At 51.5% G+C, this 25,215-nt stretch overlaps 1 protein-coding gene across 3 annotated transcripts; it reads right to left on the reverse strand.

Moving 5' to 3' along the window:
* Positions 1–1,017: 1,017 nt before the first annotated feature.
* Positions 1,018–24,478, reverse strand: LOC140392909 (tumor necrosis factor receptor superfamily member 5-like). Of its 3 annotated transcripts, XR_011935449.1 has the most exons (8): positions 24,252–24,475; positions 12,141–12,266; positions 10,069–10,227; positions 8,671–8,761; positions 4,099–4,265; positions 3,678–3,706; positions 1,173–1,751; positions 1,028–1,119 (listed from the first exon to the last, which is right to left on the reverse strand). XR_011935449.1 is itself a non-coding variant. In XM_072478681.1 (7 exons), the coding sequence occupies exons 1-7, from the start codon at positions 24,385–24,387 to the stop codon at positions 1,659–1,661; spliced, it is 801 nt and encodes a 266-aa protein (XP_072334782.1). In that variant the 5' UTR covers positions 24,388–24,475; the 3' UTR covers positions 1,018–1,658. The 3 variants fall into 3 exon arrangements, 2 of the variants coding, with proteins under 2 accessions (XP_072334782.1, XP_072334784.1); XM_072478681.1 differs by having other exon boundaries at positions 1,018–1,751; XM_072478683.1 differs by lacking the exon at positions 3,678–3,706 and having other exon boundaries at positions 1,018–1,751; positions 24,252–24,478.
* Positions 24,479–25,215: the final 737 nt, after the last annotated feature.

The raw sequence follows: 25,215 nt of genomic DNA on the forward strand, positions 1-25,215 counted from the left end.
ATATTGTCCAGGTCTTGCTGCATTTGGACATGGACTGCTTCATTACCTGAGGAGTTGCGAATGGTGCTGAACATTGTGCAGTCATCCGCAAACATCTCCACTTCTGACCTTATGATGGAAGGGAGGTCATTGATGAAGCAGCTGAAGGTGGCTGGGCCTAGGGCACTACCTTGAGGAACTCCTGCAGTAATGTCCTGGAGCTGAGATATTCACCTCCAACCACCACAACTATCTTCCTTTGTGCCAGTTTTGAGTCCAACCAGCAGAACGTTTCCCCCCCCCCCCCCCCCCCGATTCCAATCGACTCCAGTTATGCTCGGGGCTCTCTGATGCCATACTCTATCAAATACTGCTGTGTTGTTTCACCTTGCCCCTGGCATTCAACTTTTCGGCCCAAGTTCAGACCAAGGCTGGGATGAGGTCGGGAGCTGAATGACCCTGGTGGAACCCAAACTGAACATTTGTGAATATGTCATTAGTGTAAAGGAATTTACAGCTTTCTATCACAAGCAAAACTGGGCTTTCAACATTTAATATCAAACTAATAAAAAAACTCTACAAAATATTATAAATAATTGCACTACACTTTATAGGTGCCCATTCACAAGGGAGCAGTGATCACTTAATCCTGTGTTGTATGTCCCCTTCACCCGGAGTCTGAGAGAAGTCGGGGTTTAAGAGGGATCTCTGCAGATACAGGAGTTTGAGAAAGAGGGCTAGAGAGACCTCCCCAGATACAGGAGTGTGTGAGAGAGAGAGAGAGAGGGGGGGGGGGGGGGGGGGGGGGGTTAGCGAGACCTCCCCAGATACAGGAGTGTGAGAGAGGGAGGGAGTTAGAGAGACCTCCTCAGATACAGTAGTGTGTGAGAAAGAGAGAGGGAGGTGAGAGAGACCTCCCCAGAGACAGGAGTGTGTGAGAGACAGAGCGAGGACTAGAGAGACCTCCCCAGATACAGGAGTGAGAGAGAGAGGGGGGCTAGAGAGACCTCCCCAGATACAGGAGTGAGAGAGGGGGGGGGGGGGGGGGGGGGGCTGTAGAGAGACCTCCCCAGATACAGGAGTGTGTGAGAGAGAGGGGGGCTAGAGAGACATCCCCAGATACAGGGGTGGGAGAGAGACCTCCCCAGATACAGGAATGAGAGAGAGAGAGGGGGGCGGGTGGGTAGAGAGACCTCCCCAGATACAGGAGTGTGTGAGAGATAGAGGGGGTTAGAGAGACCTCCCCAGATACAGGAGTGTGTGAGAGAGAGAGGGGGTTAGAGAGACCTCCCCAGATACAGGAATGTGAGAGAGAGAGAGAGGGGGGGGGTTAGAGAGACCTCCCCAGATACAGGGGTGTGTGAGAGAGAGAGAGAGAGGGAGGGTGAGAGAGAGAGACCTCCCCAGATACAGGAGTGTCAAGAGAGATACAGGGGTTAGCGAGACCTCCCCAGATACAGGAGTGTGAGAGGGAGCAGGTTAGAGAGACCTCCCCAGATACAGGAGTGTGTGAGAGAGAGGGGGGGAGGGGTGGTTAGAGAGACCTCCCCAGATACAGGAGTGTGTGCGAGAGAGTGGGGATTAGAGAGCCCTCACCAGATACAGGGGTGTGAGAGAAAGGAGGTTAGAGAGACCTCCCCAGATACAGGAGTCATGCACTACTTTCGATTAATAAATATTCAGACAACAGCCATTAGTTTTTTTCCTTCCAAGTTCAGATATTCATTCTCTCGGGCCCGATAATCCTTCGACAGCAGAGATGGTTTGGGTTCCTGTTCAATAGAAAACAAACACAGCAGTTATAATTGGGACTGTGGAAGTCAGGCAACCCTCTATACTGCCCCCATCAAACACTCCCAGGACAGGTACAGCACGGGGTTAGATACAGAGTAAAACTCCCTCTACACTGTCCCCATCAAACATTCCCAGGACAGGTACAGCACGGGGTTAGATACAGAGTAAAGCTCCCAATACATTGTCCCCATCAAACACTCCCAGGACAGGTACAGCACGGGGTTAGATACAGAGTAAAGCCCCCAATACACTGTCCCCATCAAACACTCCCAGGACAGGTACAGCATGGGGTTGGATACAGAGTAAAGCTCCCAATACACTGTCCCCATCAAACACTCCCAGGACAGGTACAGCACGGGGTTAGATACAGAGTAAAGCTCCCAATACACTGTCCCCATCAAACATTCCCAGGACAGATACAGCACAGAGTTAGGTACAGAGTAAAGCTCCCAATACACTGTCCCCATCAAACATTCCCAGGACAGATACAGCACAGAGTTAGGTACAGAGTAAAGCTCCCAATACACTCTCCCCATCAAACACTCCCAGGACAGGTACAGCATGGGGTTGGATACAGAGTAAAGCTCCCTCTACATTGTCCCCATCAAACACTCCCAGGACAGGTACAGCACGGGGTTAGATACAGAGTAAAGCTCCCTCTACACTGTCCCCATCAAACATTCCCAGGACAGATACAGCATAGAGTTAGATACAGAGTAAAGCTCCCTCTACACTGTCCCCATCAAACACTCCCAGGACAGGTACAGCACGGGGTTAGATACAGGGTAAAGCTCCCTCTACACTGTCGCCATCAAACACTCCCAGGACAGGTACAGCACAGGGTTAGATACAGAGTAAAGCTCCATCTACACTGTCCCCATTAAACACTCCCAGGACAGGTACAGCACGGGGTTAGATACAGAGTAAAGCTCCCTCTACATTGTCTCCATCAAACATTCCCAGGACAGGTACAGCACAGGGTTAGGTACAGAGTAAAGCTCCCTCTACACTGTCCCCATCAAACACTCCCAGGACAGGTACAGCACAGGGTTAGATACAGAGTACAGCTCCCTCTACACTGTCCCCATCAAACACTCCCAGGACAGGTACAGCACGGGGTTAGATAGAGAGTAAAGCTCCCTCTACACTGTCCCCATCAAACACTCCCAGGACAGGTACAGCACGGGGTTAGATACAGAGTAAAGCTCCCTCTACACTGTCCCCATCAAACACTCCCAGGACAGGTACAGCACAGGGTTAGATACAGAGTAAAGCTCCCTCTACACTGTCCCCATCAAACACTCCCAGGACAGGTACAGCACGGGGTTAGATACAGAGTAAAGCTCCCTCTACACTGTCCCCATCAAACACTCCCAGGACAGGTACAGCACAGGGTTAGATACAGAGTAAAGCTCCCTCTACACTAACCCCATCAAACACTCTCAGGACAGGTACAGCACAGGGTTAGATACAGAGTAAAGCTCCCTCTACACTAACCCCATCAAACACTCTCAGGACAGGTACAGCACGGGGTTAGATACAGAGTAAAGCTCCCTCTACACTGCCCCATCAAACACTCCCAGGACAGGTACAGCACGGGGTTAGATACAGAGTAAATCTCCCTCTACACTGTCCCCATCAAACACTCCCAGGACAGGTACAGCACTGGGTTAGATACAGAGTAAAGCTCCCTCTGCTCTGTCCCCATCAAACACTCCCAGGACAGGTACAGCACAGGGTTAGATACAGAGTAAAGCTCCCTCTACACTAACCCCATCAAACACTCCCAGGACAGGTACAGCACGGGGTTAGATACAGAGTAAAGCTCCCTCTACACTGCCCCATCAAACACTCCCAGGACAGGTACAGCACGGGGTGAGATACAGAGTAATGAGAGATCTCACCTTTTTTTCATCAAAATTCACTAAGGAGCCTGAAAATTTAAAAAAAGATTTGTTACCAGGTAACCAGTTACACGCGTGCGGCATGTGGCGCAGTGGTTAGCACTGGGACTGCCGTGTGGAGTTTGCACATTCTCCCCTTGCCTGCTTGGGATTCACCCCACAACCCAAAGATGTGTAGGTTAGGTGGATTGGCCACACTAAATAATAATAACCACTTATTGTCACAAGCAGGCTTCAATGAAGTTACTGTGAAAAGCCCCTTAATTGCCCCTTACTGGAAAAAAAATAATTGGGTAGTCTAAATTTCTTTTTAAAAGTAACCAGTTCCAACACCGGTCAGCCCGTCCCCTATCGGAGGGGAAGGGGCATTAACCCCTGCTTTGTTAGACCCGAGTGCCCCATATCCCTTGTTGGGACTGACCTCTGTGTTTACAGATGCAGATAAAAGTGAGCAGTATGCAGGAGCAGGTGACAGCAGCACCCAGCCCCATGGCGATGGCCAATAGGGAATTATTTGCCCTGGGTCCACACTCCGTGTCTGAAACTGTGCTTCCAGCGCTTACTGTCTCCATGCCCAGCTCCTCACACCTGTAAGAAAATCAAGAAAGTGTTATAGTCTCCCAGATATCCCACTCCCCAATGTCCCTCAATTTCTCTGTCTCTCCTTCCATCCCTCCACTTACTGCCTTCCCCCACTCCTCCTGTCTCCCCCCACTCCTCCTGTCTCACTGATAATCTTTATTATTGCCACAAGTAGGTTTACATTAACACTGCAATGAAGTTACTGTGAAAAGCCCCGAGTCGCCACATTCCGGCGTCTGTTCGGGCACACCGAGGGAGAATTCAGAATGTCCAAATTACCGAACAGCGCATAAGAACTAGGAGCAGGAGAAGGCCACCTGGCCACTCGAGCCTGCTCCGCCATTCAATGAGATCATGGCTGATCTTTTGTGGACTCAGCTCCACTTTCCGGCCCGAACACCATAACCCTTAATCCCTTTATTCTTCCAAAAACTATCTATCTTTATCTTAAAAACATTTAATGAAGGAGCCTCAACTGCTTCACTGGCAAGGATTTCCATAGATTCACAACCCTTTGGGTGAAAAAGTTCCTCCTAAACTCAGTCCTAAATCTACTTCCCCTTATTTTGAGGCTATGTCCCCAAGTTCTGCTTTCACCCGCCAGTGGAAACAACCTGCCCGCATCTATCCTGTCTATTCCCTTCATAATCTTATATGTTTCTATAAGATCTCCCCTCATCCTTCTAAATTCCAACGAGTACAGTCCCAGTCTACGCAACCTCTCGTAATCCAACCCCTTCAGCTCTGGGATTAACCTAGTGAATCTCCTCTGCACACCCTCCAGTGCCAGTACGTCCTTTCTCAGGTAGGGAGACCAAAACTGAACACAATACACCAGGTGTGGCCTCACTAACACCTTATACAATTGCAGCATAACCTCCCTAGTCTTAAACTCCATCCCTCTAGCAATGAAGGACAAAATTCCATTTGCCTTCTTAATCACCTGTGGCACCTGTAAACCAACTTTTTGCAACTTATGCACTAGGACACCCAGGTCCCTCTGCACAGCAGCATGTTTTAATATTTTATCATTTAAATAATAATCCCTTTTGCTGTTATTCCTACCAAAATGGATAACCTCACATTTGTCAACATTGTATTCCATCTGCCAGACCCTAGCCCATTCACTTAACCTATCCAAATCCCTTTGCAGACTTCCGGTATCCTCTGCACTTTTTGCCTTACCACTTACTCATCTTAGTGTCGTCTGCAAACTTGGACACATTGCCTTTGGTCCCCAACTCCAAGTCATCTATGTAAATTGTGAACAATTGTGGGCCCACTACTGATCCCTGAGGGACACCACTAGCTACTGATTGCCAACCAGCGAAACACCCATGAATCCCCACTCTTTGCTTTCTATTAATTAACCAATCCTCTATCCATGCTACTACTTTCCCCTTAATGCCATGCATCTTTATCTTATGCAGTAACCTTTTGTGTGGCACCTTGTCAAAGGCTTTCTGGAAATCCAGATATACCACATCCATTGGCTCCCCGTTATCTACCGCACTGGTAATGTCCTCAAAAATTCCACTAAATTAGTTAGGCACGGCCTGCCCTTTATGAACCCATGCTGCGTCTGCCCAATGGGACAATTTCCATTCAGATGCCTCGCTATTTCTTCCTTGATGATAGATTCCCGCATCTTCCCTACTACCGAAGTTAAGCTCACTGGCCTATAATTACCCGCTTTCTGCATACCTCCTTTTTAAAACAGTGGTGTCACGTTTGCTAATTTCCAATCCGCCGGGACCACCCCAGAATCTAGTGAATTTTGGTAAATTATCACTGTTTTTATATTCTGAGCAAGTTTACTCTCATAATCTATCTTTATCTTCTTTATAGCTTTTGTAGTAGCTTTCTGTTGCCCCCTAAAGATTTCCCAGTCCTTCCCAATCTCCCACTAATCTTTGCCACTTTTTATGCTTTTTCCTTCAATTTGATACTTTCCCTTATTTTCTTAGATATTCACGGTCAATTTTCCCTCTTTCTACAGTCCTTCCTTTTTGTTGGTATAAACCTTTGCTGAGCACAGTGAAAAATCGCTTGAAAGGTTCTCCACTGTTCCTCAACTGTTCCACCATAAAATCTTTGCTCCCAGTCTACCCGAGCTATCTCTTCTCTCATCCCATTGTAATCCCCTTTGTTTAAGCACAAAACACTAGTGCTTGATTTTACCTTCTCACCCTCCATCTGTATTTTAAATTCCACCATCTTGTGATCGCTCCTTCCGAGAGGATCCCTAACTATGAGATCCTGAATCAATCCTGTCTCATTACACAGGACCAGATCTACGACCGCTTGTTCCCTCGTAGGTTCCATTACATACTGTTCTAGGAAACTATCGTGGATACATTCTATAACCTCCTCCTCAAGGCTGCCTTGACTGACCTGGTTAAACCAATCGACATGTAGATTAAAATCCCCCATGATAACTGCTGTACCATTTCTACATGCATCAGTTATTTCTTTGTTTATTGTCTGCCCCACTACAATGTTACTATTTGGTGGCCTATAGACTACTATCAGTGACTTTTTCACCTTACCATTCCTGATTTCCACCCAAATGGATTCAACCTTATCCTCCATAGCACCGATGTCATCCCTTACTATTGCCCGGATGTCATCCTTAAATAACAGAGCTACGCCACCTCCCTTACCATCCACTCTGTCCTTCCGAAAAGTTTGATACCCTCGGAAATTTAACTTCCAGTCGTGACCATCCTTTAACCATGTTTCAGTGAAGGCCACTAAATCATAGTCATTTGCGCCATCAACTCATTTACCTTATTCCGAACACTACGAGCATTCAGGTAAAGTACACTTATGTTAGCTTTTATACCTCTGTTTTGAATCTTAACACCTTGATCAGTAACCTCTCCTAAGTTATTTTTCCTCTTAACCTTTCTCCTAATTTTCCTTGTCGTTGAACCCATATCTTCATGTAACAACCTGCCGCGTCGCTTTCCATTTATGTTTTTATTTCCCCTTTTATTCCTTTTAGTATTACTGGGCCAAATCTTTGGGGATTTGTGGGAAGAAACCGGAGCACCTGGAGGAAAACCATGCCCCCTCCTCCCTCCTTGTCTCTCCCCATCCCTCTTCCCAGCGCTGACTCTCTCCACCTCTGTCCGCCCTGCTCGCTCTCTTTCCTCTTTCCACCATTCATGACTTAACCCCTCTGCCCCCTATCTTCCACCTATCTCCCCCTCTCCTCTCCCCCTCTCTCATTGCCCACCTCACCCACTACCCCCTTGCCCGCTCTCCACCTCACGTGCTCTCTCGCTCCCTTTCCCCCCTCGCTCTCCCTTTTCCCCCCTCGCTCTCCCTTTTCCCCCCTCGCTCTCCCTTTTCCCCCCTCGCTCTCCCTTTTCCCCCCTCGCTCTCCCTTTTCCCCCCTCGCTCTCCCTTTTCCCCCCTCGCTCTCCCTTTTCCCCCCTCGCTCTCCCTTTTCCCCCCTCGCTCTCCCTTTTCCCCCCTCGCTCTCCCTTTTCCCCCCTCGCTCTCCCTTTTCCCCCCCTCGCTCTCCCTTTTCCCCCCTCGCTCTCCCTTTTCCCCCCTCGCTCTCCCTTTTCCCCCCTCGCTCTCCCTTTTCCCCCCTCGCTCTCCCTTTTCCCCCCTCGCTCTCCCTTTTCCCCCCTCGCTCTCCCTTTTCCCCCCTCGCTCTCCCTTTTCCCCCCTCGCTCTCCCTTTTCCCCCCTCGCTCTCCCTTTTCCCCCCTCGCTCTCCCTTTTCCCCCCTCGCTCTCCCTTTTCCCCCCTCGCTCTCCCTTTTCCCCCCTCGCTCTCCCTTTTCCCCCCTCGCTCTCCCTTTTCCCCCCTCGCTCTCCCTTTTCCCCCCTCGCTCTCCCTTTTCCCCCCTCGCTCTCCCTTTTCCCTCCCTTTTCCCCCCCTTTTCCCCCCTCGCTCTCCCTTTTCCCCCCTCGCTCTCCCTTTTCCCCCCCTCGCTCTCCCTTTTCCCCCCCTCGCTCTCCCTTTTCCCCCCCTCGCTCTCCCTTTCCCCCCCTCGCTCTCCCTTTCCCCCCCCTCGCTCTCCCTTTTCCCCCCCTCGCTCTCCCTTTTCCCCCCTCGCTCTCCCTTTTTCCCCCCCTCGCTCTCCCTTTTTCCCCCCCTCGCTCTCCCTTTTTCCCCCCCTCGCTCTCCCTTTTTCCCCCCCTCGCTCTCCCTTTTCCCCCCCCTCGCTCTCCCTTTTCCCCCCCTCGCTCTCCCTTTTCCCCCCCTCGCTCTCCCTTTTCCCCCCTCGCTCTCCCTTTTCCCCCCCTCGCTCCCCCTTTTTTCCCCTTTTCCCCCTCGCTCCCCCCTTTTCTCTCCCTTTTCCCCCCCCCCTCGCACACTCTCCATCTCGTCCCCCACTTACTATTTCCTCTCTCCCACACATAGTCTGACAGAGATAAGGAGTGAAGACTCACCTGGCCCAGGGATCACAGGGACTCTCTGAGGGGCGACTGGAAAAGAATCCCTCCGGACACGGTTTGCAAACTGCCTGATTCATATCCGAGCCTAGGGAGCATAGCAAGAGGTCAGGGGGATTTTTAACCTTCCCATTTTCACATGTTACGATGTAAGGAACCTTCCCCTCGCCACCCCTCACATTGCATGGACTCTCGGGTACTGCAGAGGGAGGTCTTTATTGTAGCTGTCTGTGGGAGCTCTCGATGCTGACACTGTGTAGAAAGTGCGGGGGACTATAGGAGGGTTATCATGCTCTCTGTTTCTCAGATTTCCCTTTAGAGAGAGTTCTGCTTTGAACCTGTTCCTGGATGTGCTCTATGCTGACACTGGGTAAGAAGTGGGGGAATATGGCAGGATTATCATGCTCTCGCTTTTATTATGGCCCAGGGTTTAGAAAATTCCAAAGTATATTATGGCGTTTACCTGACCTATAACTGTTTGTTGAATTTGGCTGGGATGCGCACAAGGGCCTGCCTTTCAGCTGTTATTCAACAGACTTCTTAGGTGCTTTTAATCACAAAATCAAGCTTTATTCTACTAATTTAGTTAACATTTGTATAAACACACACAGCAAGAACTTTTATTAACTACAATCAAAGACCCCACACAGCTACAGTAATCTATGTATAATCCTTAATAAATTCCCCTTAACTGTTCCAATTCAATAACAAAATCCAAGTAAAAGCAGAAACCCCTTTTCAAAGGTGTGGCCCAGCACACTGCATTCTCACTGGTATAAGACTTGTTAGTGATGCTCTGATCCCCTTTTCAAACAAAAGGTTTGAATTCCTTCCAGAAAGCAATTATCTCTTTTCAGCCAGCAGTCTAGAAACAGCTTTTAAAATGAAGATAGGTTCTTTCAACCTGTGCAGTTCAAACCAGCTCCAAAACTCAAAGCGAAAGTAAAACCTCACAGGGCAACAACCCAGCTCCATCCACACAATGACATCACTGAAGCCATGTGATAAGACAAAAACATTTCTGAAAGGGACATTCCCACGACACCTTTGCCAGCGGGAGCTCTGTATTGTACCCTGGGAGTGTTCGATGCTGTCACAAGGTCTCAAGTGGCGGTGGGACTATAGGAGGGGTATCATGCTCTCCGTTTCTCAGATTTCCCTTTTTCAGAGGTAGCTCTACATTGTACGTGCTCTTGGGAGGTACTGACACTGGGTATTAAACGAGGGTGGGACTATAGGATGGTTATCATGTTCTCCCTTTGTCAAATTCCCCTTTTTCAGAGGGAGCTCTGTATTGTACCTGTCCCTGGGACTGCTCAATGCTGCCATTGAGTATAATGGGGGAGTGGGGGTGGCCCCAGTGCGTTGAAATGTTAGAGAGAGCTCCACATGTACCTGTAATAATAGTGCCCTCTCCAGTTTGACATATAAGCCTCCTCTTGCAGCTTTTGCACCCTCCATCATCTGTACGTTTCTCACAGTAGAATCCATCTGCACAGTTGCAGAGCCTGGGCTGTGATGCTGTGCAACTTTGCCACTCCTTGAATCCATAATCTGCCAGTCAGATGAGAGAGATTAATTTCTATTCAGAATTTCTATTTACATAGATTTACATAGAATTTACAGGCAGAAGGAGGCCATTTGGCTCATTGAGTCTGCACCAGCCCTTGGAAAGAGCACCCTATCTCCATAACCCCACCTAACCATTTTGGACACTAAGGGCAATTTAGCATGGCCAATCCACGTAACCTGCACATCTTTGGACTGTGGGAGGAAACCGGAGCACCCGGAGGAAACCCACGCAGACACGGGGAGAACGTGCAGACTCCGCACAGACAGTGAGCCGAGCCGGGAATCGAACCTGGGACACTGGCGCTGTGAAGCAATAGTGCTAACCACTCTGCTACTGTGCCGCCCAAGTTTAGAGTACCCAATTATTTTTTTTCCCAATTGAGGGGCAATTTAGCGTGGCCAATCCACCTACCCTGCACATCTTTTGGATTGTGGCGGTGAAACCCACGTAGACACGGGAAGAATATGAAAACTCAACATGGACAGTGACCCGGGGCTGGGATTGAACCCGGGTCCTCTGTGCCATGAGGCAGCAGTGCTAACCAGTGTACCACCGTGCCGCCCAAAAGGAATGATGTGGAGATGCCGGCGTTGGACTGGGGTGAGCACAGTAAGAAGTCTTACAACACCAGGTTAAAGTCCAACAGGGTTGTTTCGAATCACTAGCTTTCGGAGCACTGCTCCTTCCTCAGGTGAAGTTGAGGAAGGAGCAGTGCTCCGAACGCTAGTGATTTGAAACAAACCTGTTGGACTTTAACCCGGTATTGTAAGACTTCTTACTGTACCCAAAAGGAAGGTAAGGATTCCTTCGAGCCGGAATTAGTCACGACCTAAGGATATCAGCTTTAAGTATCTACAGTCCTCCGCTGTTCATGAGATGTGCAGCATTTTATCGACAATCCTTAATTTCCCCTCGTTGAGAGGGAGAGCCGCTATCTTGAACTCGTATGGTGTAGGTACACCCATGGCACTGTTAGGGAGGGAGCTCCAGGATTCTGACCCAACGACAGTGAAGGAACGGCCGATACATTTTCCCAGTCAGGATGGTGTGTGTGAGGCTTGGAGGGGGGAATGTGCAGGCGGTGGGTGTCCCCCGTGTGTCTGCTGCCCCTTGTTCTTCTAGACGGTAGAGGTGGCGGGTTTGGAAGGTGCTGTCGAAGGAGAATTGGTGAGTTGCTGTGGTGATCTTATAGAAGGTACACACGGCTGCCACTGTGCGTCGGTGGTGGAGGGAGTGAATGTTTGGTTAGCGTGTCAATCGAGCGGGGCTGCTTTGTTCTGGATGGTGTCGAGCTTCTTGAGTGTTGGGAGCTGCACTCGTCCAGGCAAGTGGGGAGTATCCCATCACATTACTGATTTGTGTCCTTGTAGATGGTGGACGGGCTTTGTGGAGTCAGGAGGTGAGTTACTCTCCGCAGGATTCCCAGCCTCTGACCTGCTCTGGTAGCCACAGTATTTATATGGCTGGTCAACTTCAGTTTCTGATCAATGGCAACCCCCAGTGATGGGGAGGGAATGGGGTGGGGGGGAGGGGGGTGCAGCGATGGTGAAGATGGGAGATGGTTAAATTCTCTCTTGTTGGAGATGGTCATTGCCTGACATTTGTGTGGCCTGAATGTTACTCGCCAATTATGGGTGATGGTTATGTCCAATGACATGCTTTTTGAAAGCCAACTTGTACAGAGAAAGATCCCAGAAGCCACCCAGCGAGATGTTCCCGCCTCAGCCAGTAATGATGGTTGAGGGCTAATATTTTGTGCCTCAGACCTCCAGTGAGACGGCCCCATTATGCCCCATTTACCCTCCCTCCCTTCCGGCTCTCTGGAGCCCCGGCCCACCATCTCCTCCTGTTCTCCACCACCCCACCCCCACCGGACTTATCCACCCTGTAGTACCTGGGTCACAGTCTGAGCATCTCAGGCAGTTCATAAGGCCGTTCCACACGTCCATGTACTCTCCCTGACGACAGGAGACGCACAGGGTCTCTGCAGTTGGAGAGCAGTCCCGCATCACGTAGCTGCCTGGAGGAGAGAGAGAGAGACAGACAGTGAGAGAGAGAGAGTGACGCACAGTCAGAGAGAGAGAGCGAGAGAGCTGGACAGTGAGAGAGACGGGACAGTGAGAAAGACGGGACGGTGAGAGAGCGAGAGAGACGGGATGGTGAGAGAGATGGGGCGGTGAGAGAGAGAGACGGACAGCGAGAGAGAGAGAGACGGGACGGTGAGAGAGAGAGACGGGACGGTGAGAGAGAGACGGGACGGTGAGAGAGAGAGACGGGACAGTCAGAGAGAGACGGGACAGTGAGAGAGAGAGACACACGGGACAGTAAGAGATAGACGGACAGTGAGAGAGAGAGAGACGGGACAGTGAGAGAGGGAGAGAGACTGGACAGAGAGAGAGACGGATGGTGAGAGAGAGAGAGACGGGACGGTGAGAGAGACGGGACAGTGAGAGATAGACGGACAGTGAGAGAGGGAGAGAGACGGGACAGTGAGAGAGGGAGAGAGACGGGACAGTGAGAGAGAGAGAGACGGGACAGTGAGAGAGGGAGAGAGACGGGACGGTGAGAGAGAGACGGACAGTGGAAGAGAGAGAGAGACGGGACGGTATATGAGAGAGAAAGACAGGACAGTGAGAGAAAGAGAGAGAGACGGGATAGTGAGAGAGAGAGAGACGGACAGAGAGAGAGACGGGTCAGTGAGAGAAGAGAGAGACGGGACAGTGAGAGAGAGAGAGAGACGGGATAGTGAGAGAGAGAGAGACGGGTCAGTGAGAGAGAGAGAGACGGGTCAGTGAGAGAGAGAGAGACGGACAGTGAGAGAGAGAGAGACGGGACAGTGAGAGAGAGACGGACAGTGAGAGATAGAGAGAGACGGGACAGTGAGAGAGAGACGGACAGTGGGAGAGAGAGAGAGACGGGACAGTGAGCAAGAGAGAGAGACGGGTCAGTGAGTGAGAGAGAAACCGGAAAGTGAGAGAGCAAGCGACTGACCGGAGAGAGAGAGACGGAAAGTGAGGGAGAGAGACAACCCCGATAACTATAGACCAGTGAGCCTTATTTCTGTTGTGGGCAAAGTGTTGGAAAGGATTATAAAAAATAGGATTTATAATCATCTAGAAAGGAATAATTTGATTAGGGATAGTCTACACGGTTTTGTGAAGGGTAGATCGTGCCTCACAAACCTTATTGAGTTCTTTGAGAAGGTGACCAAACAGGTGGACGAGGGTAAAGCAGTTGATGTGGTGTATATTGGATTTCAGTAAAGCGTTTGATTAGGTTCCTCACGGTAGGCTACTGCAGAAAATACGGAGGCAAGAGATTGAGGGTGATTTTGCGGTTTGGATCAGAAATTGGCTAGCTGTAAGAAGACACAGGCTGGTGGTTGATGGGAAATGTTCAGACTGGAGTCAAGTTACTTGTGATGTACCACAAGGATCTGTTTTGGGGCCACTGCTGTTTGTTATTTTTATAAATGACCTGGAGGAGGGCGTAGAAGGATGGGTGAGTAAATTTGCGAATGACACTAAAGTCAGTGGAGTTGTGGACAGTGCGAAAGGATGTTGCAGGTTACAGAGGGACATAGATAAGCTGCAGAGCTGGGCTGAGAAGTGGCAAATGGAATTTAATGCAGAAAAGTGTGAGGTGATTCATTTTGGAAGGAAATTAAATGAAAAAATAAAAATCGCTTATTGTCACAAGTAGGCTTCAGACGAAGTTACTGTGAAAAGCCCCTAGTCGCCACATTCCGGCGCCTGTTGAACCGTGCTGCTGGCCTGCCTTGGTCTGCTTTCAAAGCCAGCGATTTAGCCCTGTGCTAAACAGCCCCTGAGTAACAGGAATACAGAGTACTGGGCTAATGGTAAGATTCTTGGTAGTGTGGATGAGCAGAGCGATCTCGGTGTCCTTGTACATAGATCCCTGAAAGTTGCCACTGTCATGATATTCAAACACACATCACAACACACACATCATGATAGACAGACCAACAGACCAATTAGCACACATAACACGACAGCCAATCACAGACAAGAGCAGACACAGTATAAGACAAGAAACACACCACCTCCTGGTCAGTCCATCTGGAGACAGGACCTCATTAACAAGACACTCATACAGTCACCACGTGCTGTGTAAATAACTAGTTGGAATAAAACTGCGTTGTACCAATTGCAACCGTGTTGGTTCGTCTGTACCTCAGAGCACCCAACACCACAGCCACCCAGGTTGATAAGGTTGTTAAGAAGGCGTACGGTGTGTGAGCTTTTATTGGTAGAGGGACTGAGTTTCGGATCCATAAGGTCATGTTGCAGCTGTACAAAACTCTGGTGCGGCCACATTTGAAATGAAATGAAAATCGCTTATTGTCACAAGTAGGCTTCAATTGAAGTTACTGTGAAAAGCCCCTAGTCGCCACATTCCGGCGCCTGTTCGGGGAGGCTGGTACGGGAATCGAACCGTGCTGCTGGCCTGCCTTGGTCTGCTTTAAAAGCCAGCGATTTAGCTCAGTGAGCTAAACCAGCCCCTTGGAGTATTGCGCGCAGTTCTGGTCGCCGCATTATAGGAAGGATGTGGAAGCATTGGAAAGGGTGCAAAGGAGATTTACCAGGATGTTGCCTGGTATGGAGGGAAGATCTTATGAGGAAAGGCTGAGGGACTTGAGGCTGTTTTCGTTGGAGAGAAGAAGGTTAAGAATTGACTGTGGTAGTCTGTGTAGAGATATTATGGTACCTGGTAATGCTGGAACACCATTGGTAGATGTTGTATGCTTCCTATTGGTCAAGCTGTATGGTAGCTGCGCCCTGCTAGGCAGGGTATAAGAGCCTGTGCTGCCCCAGCAGCATTCATTCTGTATCTGAGCTGCTGGGGGAAACATCTAGCTTATTAAAGCCTTCAGTTGGACTACAACCTCGCTTTAGTGGTCATTGATCGTGCATCAGTTTAATAAGCTAGATTTAAAAGGATGGAGCTCCGAATCAAGCCAGAGTGCCTGAAACTCAGCCCCCACGCGGCGAACTCAGCGGCAACCTTCAAGCACTGGCTGGCGTGTTTTAAAGGATATCTCGGAACGGCCGAAAACACACCCACAGGAGAGCAGAAAATGCAAGTCCTGCACTCGAGGGTGAGCCTGGAAATTTACACCCTCATTGAGGACGCGGAAGACTTTGATGCGGCAATAGAGCTGCTAAAAGGACATTCTAGCCGCCCAGTAAACCAGGTCTACACCTGACATCTGCTAGCAACGAGGCGACAAATCCCTGGGGAATCGCTGGAAGAATTCTACCTTGCACTCCTGGTGTTGGGGAGAAACTGCAGCTGCCCACAAGTTTTGGCGAGCGACCACACAGAACTCTTGATCCGGGACGCTTTCGTGGCAGGTATGCTGTCCTCCCAGATCCGCCAGCGATTGCTGGAAAAAGGCACCCTAGACCTCAAGGGGGCACGGGCCCTTGCCGGCTCCCTGGACGTGGCCTCCAGAAACGCCCGTGCTTATGTTCTCGACCGCGCGGCAGCCCCCTGGGCAGCGTCGAACACCTCCGTAGCCAACCCCTGAGACATCCCCCATCCCCTCACAAGCTTGTGCTGCAAGGCAGCCTGGCAACCCCCCGGGGCCCCGCTGCTACTTTTGCGGGCAGGCCAAGCACCCCTGCCAGCGCTGCCCGGCCCGCGCATCCACCTGCAAGGGATGCGGTAAAAAGGGCCATTTCGTGGTGGTATGCCAGGCCCGTGCGGTTGCCGTGGTCTCCGGTGGTGAATGCGGACCGCCACCACAAACCTCTCCACGGTCCCCGTGCTGCCAGCGGGCGCCGCCAACTTCCTGCTCCAGGGCCACGTGCGGCCCCCGGGTGACGCCATCTTGTCCCGCGGACGCCACGTTAGATGGATGGGCGCCGCCATTTTGTGCACCCCCAGCCATGTGCGATCAATGGGAGCCGGCATCTTTGATGGACCCCCAGGACCCCAGCTCGGCTGACCACACACTGCCCGAAGAGAACACTCAACTGCTGCGATTAGCCTCGGTGACTCTGGATCAGTCCCGGCCTCGAACACTCTCAACTGCTACAACAACCGTACTTATCAACGGGCACGAGACGTCCTGCTTAATCGACTCTGGGAGCACGGAGAGCTTCATACACCCCGACACGGTAAGGCCCTGTTCTCTCCTCGTCCACCCCGTTAATCAAAAAATCTCCCTGGCCTCCAGTTCCCACTCAGTGGAGATAAAGGGGTTTTGTGTGGCAAACCTCACAGTACAGGGAAGGGAGTTAAAAAATTTCCGTCTCTGCGTCCTTCCCCACCTTTGCGCGGCCACACTCCGAGGTTTAGACTTCCAGTGTAACTTCCAAAGTCTAACTTTCAAATTCGGCAGCCCTATACCCCTCCTCACTGTCTACGGCCTCGCGACCCTCAAGGTCGATCCGCCATCCCTGTTTGCGCACCTCACCCCGGATTGCAAACCCGTCGCCACCAGCAGACGGTACAGTGCCCAGGATCGGATCTTTATTAGGCCAGAGGTTCAAAGGCTACTGAGGGAAGGAGTCATTGAAGCGAGCAACAGTCTCTGGAGAGCTCAAGTAGTGGTGGTAAAGACCGGGGAGAAACATAGGATGGTCATCAACTACAGTCAGACCATCAACAGGTTTACGCAGCTGGATGCGTACCCTCTCCCCCGCATATCCGACCTGGTAAACAGGATCGCGCATTACAAGGTCTTCTCCACGGTGGATCTTAAGTCCGCCTACCACCAGCTCCCCATCCGCACTAGTGACCGCAAATACACTGCCTTCGAGGCAGATGGGCGGCTCTATCACTTCTTAAGGGTTTCCTTCGGTGTCACCAACGGAGTCTCGGTCTTCCAGCGTGAGATGGCTCGAATGGTTGACCGGTACGGTTTACGGGCAACATTCCCGTATCTCGATAATGTCACCATCTGCGGCCACGACCAGCAGGACCACGACACCAACCTCCAAAAATTCCTCCAAACCGCAAAGATCCTTAACCTTCCATACAACAAGGATAAATGCGTGTTTAGCACCGACCGCCTAGCCATCCTCGGCTACGTAGTGCGAAATGGAGTTATAGGCCCCGACCCTGAACGCATGAACCCCCTTATGGAGTTCCCCCTCCCTCACTGCTCCAAGGCCCTTAAGCGCTGCCTAGGGTTTTTCAGTTACTACGCCCAGTGGGTCCCCAACTATGCGGACAAGGCCCGTCCCCTGATCCAATCCACAGCTTTTCCCCTGTCGATAGAGGCCCGCCAGGCCTTCAGCCGTATCAAAACGGACATTGCAAAGGCCACAATGTACGCCATCGACGAGTCCCTGCCCTTCCAGGTCGAGAGCGACGCGTCCGACGTAGCTCTGGCGGCCACCCTCAACCAAGCGGGCAGACCCGTAGCCATCTTCTCATGTACCCTCCATGCCTCCGAAATTCGCCACTCCTCGGTCGAAGAGGAGGCCCAGGCCATAGTAGAAGCTGTGCGACACTGGAGGCATTACCTGGCCGGCAGGAGATTCACTCTCCTCACTGACCAACGGTCGGTTGCTTTCATGTTCGATAATGCACAGCGGGGCAAGATAAAAATGATAAGATCTTGCAGTGGAGGATCGAACTCTCCACCTACAACTACGAGATCTTGTATCGTCCTGGGAAGCTAAACGAGCCTTCTGATGCCCTGTCCCGCGGCACATGTGCCACCACACAAGTGGGCCGCCTCCGAGCCCTCCACGAGGACCTCTGCCACCCGGGGTCACTCGCTTTTTCCACTTTATCAAGACCCGCAACCTGCCCTACTCCATTGAGGACAGCCACCAGGAACTGCCAAATCTGCGCGGAGTGCAAACCGCACTTCTACCGGCCAGAGAAAGCGCACCTGATAAAGGCTTCCCGTCCCTTTGAACACCTCAGTATGGACTTCAAAGGCCCCCTCCCCTCCACCGACCGCAACACGTACTTCCTGAACGTGATTGACGAGTACTCCCGGTTCCCATTCGCCATCCCCTGCCCCGACATGACCGCAACCACCGTCATCAAGGCCCTCCATAGCATCTTTGCACTGTTCGGGTTCCCCGCTTACATACACAGTGATAGGGGTCCTCCTTTATGAGCGACGAACTGCATCAATTCCTGCTCAGCAAGGCTTTGCCTCGAGCAGGACGACCAGTTACAACCCCCGGGGTAACGGACAGGTAGAGAGGGAGAACGGAACGGTCTGGAAGACCGTCCAACTGGCCCCATGGTCCAGGAATCTCCCAGTCTCCCGCTGGCAGGAAGTCCTCCCGGACGCCCTCCACTCCATCCGGTCACTGCTTTGTACCACAACAAACCAGACACCTCACGAACGTCTCCTTGCCTTCCCCAGGAAGTCCTCCTCTGGGACCTCGCTCCCGACCTGGCTGGCAGCTCCCGGACCCATCCTGCTCCGGAAACACGTGTGGGCGCAAAAATCGGACCCATGGTCGAGAGTGTCCATGTTCTCCACACTAACCCACAGTACGCCTAAGGCGTACCCCGACAGCCAACAAGATACGGTCTCCCTACGAGACCTGCCGCCCGCCGGAGCCTCACGCACATCCCAGCCACCAGTCCCACCCTCCCCTCCATCAGGGCACGTTACAGGAGGATCGGTCCTTCCGCCATCCCCATCTAGGCCCCCCCCCCACCCACCGCACCCCGCAGGCGCTCCCTTCCCAGGTCAACCGTTTTCCCCACCAGCGTCGCCTAGGGGTGTCGAAGCTGCCACAGAGATCGAGGCCACGCTCCCGGAGTCACAGACGCCCGAGCCTCCACCGGAGTCACCACCGAAGCTCCGACGATCACAGAGGACGACCAGGACTCCCGATCGACTGATTGCTTCATTTTAAATTGTAAATTTAAATCATAAATTGTAAATAGTTAATAGAATTGTAAATAGTTACAAAACGCTGTACCTCCATAACTAATTCTACCACGTTGCCATGTTTGTAGTATCAGGCCACCACCCCCGCCGGACTTTTTTTTAACAGGGGGTGAATGTGGTAGTCTGTGTAGAGGTATTACGATACCTGGTAATGCTGGAACACCATTGGTAGATATTGTATGTTTCCTATTGGTCAAGCTGTATGGTAGCTCCGCCCTGCTAGGCGGGGTATAAGAGCCCGTGCTGCCCCAGCAGCCTTCATTCTGAGCTGCTGGGGGAAACATCTAGCTTATTAAAGCCTTCAGTTGGACTACAACCTTGGCTTTAGTGGTCATTGATCGTGCATCAGTGACTTAATAGAGGCATACAAGATGATCAGAGGATTAGATAGGGTGGACAGTGAGAGCTTTTTTCCTCGGATGGTGATGGCTAACACGAGAGGACATAGCTTTAAATTGAGGGGAGATAGATAAAGGACAGATGTCAGAGCTAGATTCTTTACTCAGAGAATAGTAAGGGTGTAGAATGCCCTGCCTGCAACATTAAAGGCATTTAAATGGTCATTGGATAGACATATGGATGATAAGGGAATAGTGTAGATGGGCTTTAGAGTGGTTTCACAGGTTGGCGCAACATCGAGGGCCGAAGGGCCTGTACTGCACTGTAATGTTCTAAAAAAAAAGAGAGATGGACAGTGAGAGGGAGGGCGAGATGGGGCAGTGAGAGAGTGACGGACAGAGAGAGAGAGAGAGAGACGGGACAGTGAGAGAGAGAGAGAGAGAGAGTTCGAGACGGCCAGTGAGAGATAGAGAGAGTGGGACAGTGAGAGAGAGACGGACAGTGAGTGAGAGAGAGAGAGAGAGAGAGAGACACGGACAGTGAGAGAGAGAGAGAGACGGACAGAGAGAGAGAGACGGACAGAGAGAGAGAGACGGACAGAGAGAGACGGACAGTGAGTGAGAGAGAGAAAGAGACGGACAGTGAGAGAGAAAGAGAGACGGACAGTGTGAGAGAGAGAGAGACGGACGGTGAGAGAGAGAGAGACGGACAGTGTGAGAGAGAAAGAGAGACGGACAGTGAGAGAGAGAGACGGACAGGGACAGTGAGAGAGAGGGACAGTGAGAGAGGGAGACGGACAGTGAGAGAGAGAGACGGGACAGCGAGAGAGAGAGTTAGAGACGGACAGTGAGAGAGAGAGAGAGAGACAGACGGTGAGAGAGAGACGGACAGTGTGAGAGAAAGAGAGAGAGACTGACAGTGAGAGAGAGAGAGAGATGGACAGTGAGTGAGAGAGAGAGAGAGAGAGACACGGACAGTGAGAGAGAGATGGGACAGTGAGTGAGAGACAGAGAGAGACGGACAGTGAGAGAGAGAGAGAGAGACGGTCAGTGAGTGAGAGAGAGACGGCCAGTGAGAGAGAGAGAGACGCGGACAGTGGGGGAGAGAGAGACACGCGGACAATGAGAGAGAGAGAGACGGACAGTGAGAGAGAGAGAGAGACGGACAGTGTGAGAGAGAGAGAGAGACGGACAGAGAGAGTGAGAGAGAGAGACGGACAGAGAGAGTGAGAGTGAGAGAGAGAGAGACGGACAGAGAGAGACGGACAGTGTGAGAGAGAGAGAGACGGACAGTGTGAGAGAGAGAGAGACGGACAGTGTGAGAGAGAGAGACGGACAGTGAGTGAGAGAGAGACACGGACAGTGAGAGAGAAAGAGAGACGGACAGTGAGAGAGAGAGACCGGACAGAGAGAGAGAGACGGACAGTGAGAGAGAGAGAGACGGACAGTGAGAGAGAGAGAGACGGACAGTGAGAGAGAGAGCGAGACGGACAATGAGAGAGAGACGGACAATGAGAGAGAGGGACTGGACGGTGAGAGAGTGAGAGAGAGAGAGAGACGGGACCGTGAGAGGGAGAGAGACCGACAGTGAGAGAGAGAGATGGACAGTGAGAAAGAGAGAGAGAGACGGACAGTGAGAGAGAGACGGACAATGAGAGAGAGAGAGAGAGACACCGACAGTGAGAGAGAGAGAGACGGACAGTGAGAGAGAGAGAGAGAGACAGACAGTGAGAGAGAGAGAGAGAGAGACGGACAGTGAGAGAGAGAGAGAGAGACACCGACAGTGAGAGAGAGAGAGACGGACAGTGAGAGAGAGAGCGAGACGGACAGTGAGAGAGAGCGAGACGGATAGTGAGAGAGAGAGAAAGACGGACAGTGAGAGAGAGAGCGAGACGGACAGTGAGAGAGAGAGAGCGAGACGGACAGTGAGAGAGAGAGAAAGAGTGACGGACAGTGAGAGAGAGAGAGAGACCGACAGTGAGAGAGAGAGAGAGACGGGACAGAGAGAGAGAGAGAGAGAGAGACGGGACAGAGAGAGAGAGAGAGAGACGGACGGTGAGAGAGAGAGAGAGAGAGAGAGACAGAGAGAGAGAGAGAGAGCGAGACGGATAGTGAGAGAGAGAGAAAGACGGACAGTGAGAGAGAGAGCGAGACGGACAGTGAGAGAGAGAGAGCGAGACGGACAGTGAGAGAGAGAGAAAGAGTGACGGACAGTGAGAGAGAGAGAAACGGCCAGTGAGAGAGAGAGGGACAGTGTGAGAGAGAGAGAGACGGACAGTGAGAGAGGGAGAGAGATGGACAGTGTGAGACAGAGAGAGAGAGACGGTCAGTGAGTGAGAGAGAGACGGCCAGTGCGAGAGAGAGACACGCGGACAATGAGAGAGAGAGAGACGGACAGTGAGAGAGAGAGAGAGACGGACAGTATGAGAGAGAGAGAGACGGACAGAGAGAGTGAGAGAGAGAGACGGACAGAGAGAGTGAGAGAGAGAGAGACGGACAGAGAGAGACGGACAGTGTGAGAGAGAGAGAGACGGACAGTGAGTGAGAGAGAGACACGGACAGTGAGAGAGAGAGAGAGACGGACAGTGAGAGAGAGAGAGAGCGAGACGGACAGTAAGAGAGAGACGCGGACAGTGAGAGAGAGAGAGAGACGGACGGACCGTGAGAGAGAGAGACGGACAGTGAGAGAGAGAGAGAGAGAGAGAGAGAGAGAGAGAGAGGGACAGTGAGAGAGAGAGAGAGAGAGAGGGACAGTGAGAGAGAGAGAGAGAGAGAGAGAGAGACGGACAGACAGAGAGCGAGACGGACAGTGAGAGAGAGCGAGACGGACAGTGTGTGAGAGAGAGAGAGAGAGACGGACAGTGTGAGAGAGAGAGAGCGAGACAGACAGTGAGAGAGAGAGATGGACAGAGAGAGAGAGAGAGAGAGAGAGACGGACAGTGAGACAGAAAGAGACGGACAGTGAGAGAGAGAGAGGGACAGAGAGAGAGACGGACAGTGAGAGAGAGAGAAAGAGACGGACAGTGAGAGAGAGAGAAAGAGACGGGACAGTGAGGGAGTGAGAGAGAGACGGACAGTGAAAGAGAGGGAGAGAGACGGGACAGTGAGAGAGAGAGAGAGACGGACAGTGAGAGAGAGAGAGAGAGAGAGAGACGGACAGTGAGAGAGAGAGAGACGGACAGTGCGAGAGAGAGAGAGAGAGAGATGGACAGTGAGAGAGAGAGACAGACAGTGATAGAGAGAGGGACGGAGAGAGAGAGTGACGGACAGTGAGAGAGAGCGAGACGGACAGTGTGAGAGAGAGAGAGAGAGAGACGGACAGTGTGAGAGAGAGAGAGCGAGACAGACAGTGAGAGAGGGAGAGACGGACAGTGAGAGAGGGAGAGACGGACAGTGAGGGAGAGAGAGACCGGACAGTGAGAGAGAGAGAGAGACAGACAGTGAGAGAGAGAGAGAGAGACACCGACAGTGAGAGAGAGAGACGGACAGTGAGAGAGAGAGCGAGACGGACAGTGAGAGAGAGAGCGAGACGGACAGTGAGAGAGAGAGAGAGACGGACAGTGAGAGAGAGAGAGAGACGGACAGTGAGAGAGAGAGAGACGGACAGTGCGAGAGAGAGACGGCACAGTGCGAGAGAGACGGACAGTGAGAGAGAGAGAGAGCGAGACGAGACGAGTGAGAGAGAGAGAGAGAGACTGGACAGTGAGAGAGCGAGACGGACAGTGAGAGAGAGAGAGAGAGAGACACGGACAGTGAGAGAGAGAGAGACGGACAGTGAGAGAGAGAGAGACGGACAGTGAGAGAGAGAGAGACGGACAGTGAGAGAGAGAAAGACGGGGACAGTGAGAGAGAGAGAGAGACGGGACAGTGAGAGAGAGGAGAGAGAGAGGAGAGAGACCGGATAGTGAGAGAGAGAGAGACGGACAGTGAGAGAGAGAGAGCGGACAGTGAGAGAGAGAGAGAGACGGACAGTGAGAGAGAGAGAGAGACGGACAGTGAGAGAGGAGACAGGCAGGTGAGAGAGTGAGTTGAGACGGACAGTGAGAGAGAGAGCGAGACGGACAGTGTGAGAGAGAGAGAGAGACGGACAGTGAGAGATAGAGCGAGACGGACAGTGAGAGAGAGAGCGAAACGGACAGTGAGAGAGAGAGAGAGACGGACAGTGAGAGAGAGAGAGACGGACAGTGAGAGAGAGACGGACAGTGTGTGTGAGAGAGAGAGAGAGACGGACAGTGAGAGAGAGAAAGAGACCGGACAGTGAGAGAGCGAGACGGACAGTGAGAGAGAGAGAGAGACGGACAGTGAGAGAGAGAGAGAGACGGAGAGTGAGAGAGCGAGACGGACAGTGTGTGAGAGAGAGAGAGGAGACTGACAGTGAGAGAGAGAGAGAGAATGACAGTGAGAGAGAGAGAGAGAGATGGACAGTGAGAGAGCGAGATGGACAGTGAGAGAGAGACGGACAGTGAAGAGAGAGAGAGAGAGACGGACGGTGAGAGAGAGAGATAGAGACGGACAGATGAGGGGAGAGAGATAGAGACGGACAGTGAGGGAGAGGAGAGAGAGACGGACAGTGAGGAGAGAGTGAGAGACGGACAGTGAGAGAGAGACGGACAGTGTGAGAGAGAGAGAGAGACGGACAGTGAGAGAGAGAGACGGACAGTGTGAAAGAGAGAGACGGACAGTGAGAGAGAGACGGACAGTGTGAGAGAGAGAGACGGACAGTGAGAGAGAGAGAGAGACGGACAGTGAGAGTTGTTGCCTCCACTCTTACCAGCTGCACACTTCCTGCAGCATTGTGTCTCGCTCCGATACTCCAGGTCAGAACAGGAACTCTGACTGTAAACCGACCCAGTGACATCTGCAGTGAAAATTGATATTGATGTGATGAGAAAAGCAAGCTGGTCCATTGTGCGCAGAATAAGGTCTCACAAAGCACTGCCATGGGCCAAGACCAGAATTAGAACATAGAACATAGAACAATACAGCGCAGTACAGGCCCTTCGGCCCACGATGTTGCACCGAAGCAAAAGCCATCTAACCTACACTATGCCATTATCATCCATATGCTTATCCAATAAACTTTTAAATGCCCTCAATGTTGGCGAGTTCACTACTGTAGCAGGTAGGGCATTCCACGGCCTCACTACTCTTTGCGTAAAGAACCTACCTCTGACCTCTGTCCTATATCTATTACACCTCAGTTTAAAGCTATGTCCCCTCGTGCCAGCCATTTCCATCCGCGGGAGAAGGCTCTCACTGTCCACCCTATCCAACCCCCTGATCATTTTGTATGCCTCTATTAAGTCTCCTCTTAACCTTCTCTCCAATGAAAACAACCTCAAGTCCATCAGCCTTTCCTCATAAGATTTTCCCTCCATAACAGGCAACATCCTGGTAAATCTCCTCTGCACCCGCTCCAAAGCCTCCACGTCCTTCCTATAATGCGGTGACCAGAACTGTACGCAATACTCCAAATGCGGCCGTACCAGAGTTCTGTACAGCTGCAACATGACCTCCTGACTCCGGAACTCAATCCCTCTACCAATAAAGGCCAACACTCCATAGGCCTTCTTCACCACCCTATCAAACCTGGGTGGCAACTTTCAGGGATCTATGTACATGGACACCTAGATCCCTCTGCTCATCCACACTTTCAAGACTTTACCATTAGCCAAATAGTCCACATTCCTGTTATTCCTTCCAAAGTGAATCACCTCACACTTCTCTACATTAAA

This window comes from Scyliorhinus torazame, chromosome 16, assembly GCF_047496885.1.
Source record: "Scyliorhinus torazame isolate Kashiwa2021f chromosome 16, sScyTor2.1, whole genome shotgun sequence".
Lineage (NCBI taxonomy): Eukaryota > Metazoa > Chordata > Chondrichthyes > Carcharhiniformes > Scyliorhinidae > Scyliorhinus > Scyliorhinus torazame.

Excerpts from the sequence above, each read along its gene's own strand:
- LOC140392909 (XM_072478681.1), bottom strand. The coding sequence starts at position 24,387 with ATGGACCAGCTTGCTTTTCTCATCACATCAATATCAATTTTCACTGCA. Across the intron at positions 8,762-10,068 it reads AGAGGGCACTATTATTACAG|GCTCGGATATGAATCAGGCA; the intron begins GTACATGTGGAG and ends TATGCTCCCTAG. Across the intron at positions 4,266-8,670 it reads CCCTGTGATCCCTGGGCCAG|GTGTGAGGAGCTGGGCATGG; the intron begins GTGAGTCTTCAC and ends ATTTTCTTACAG.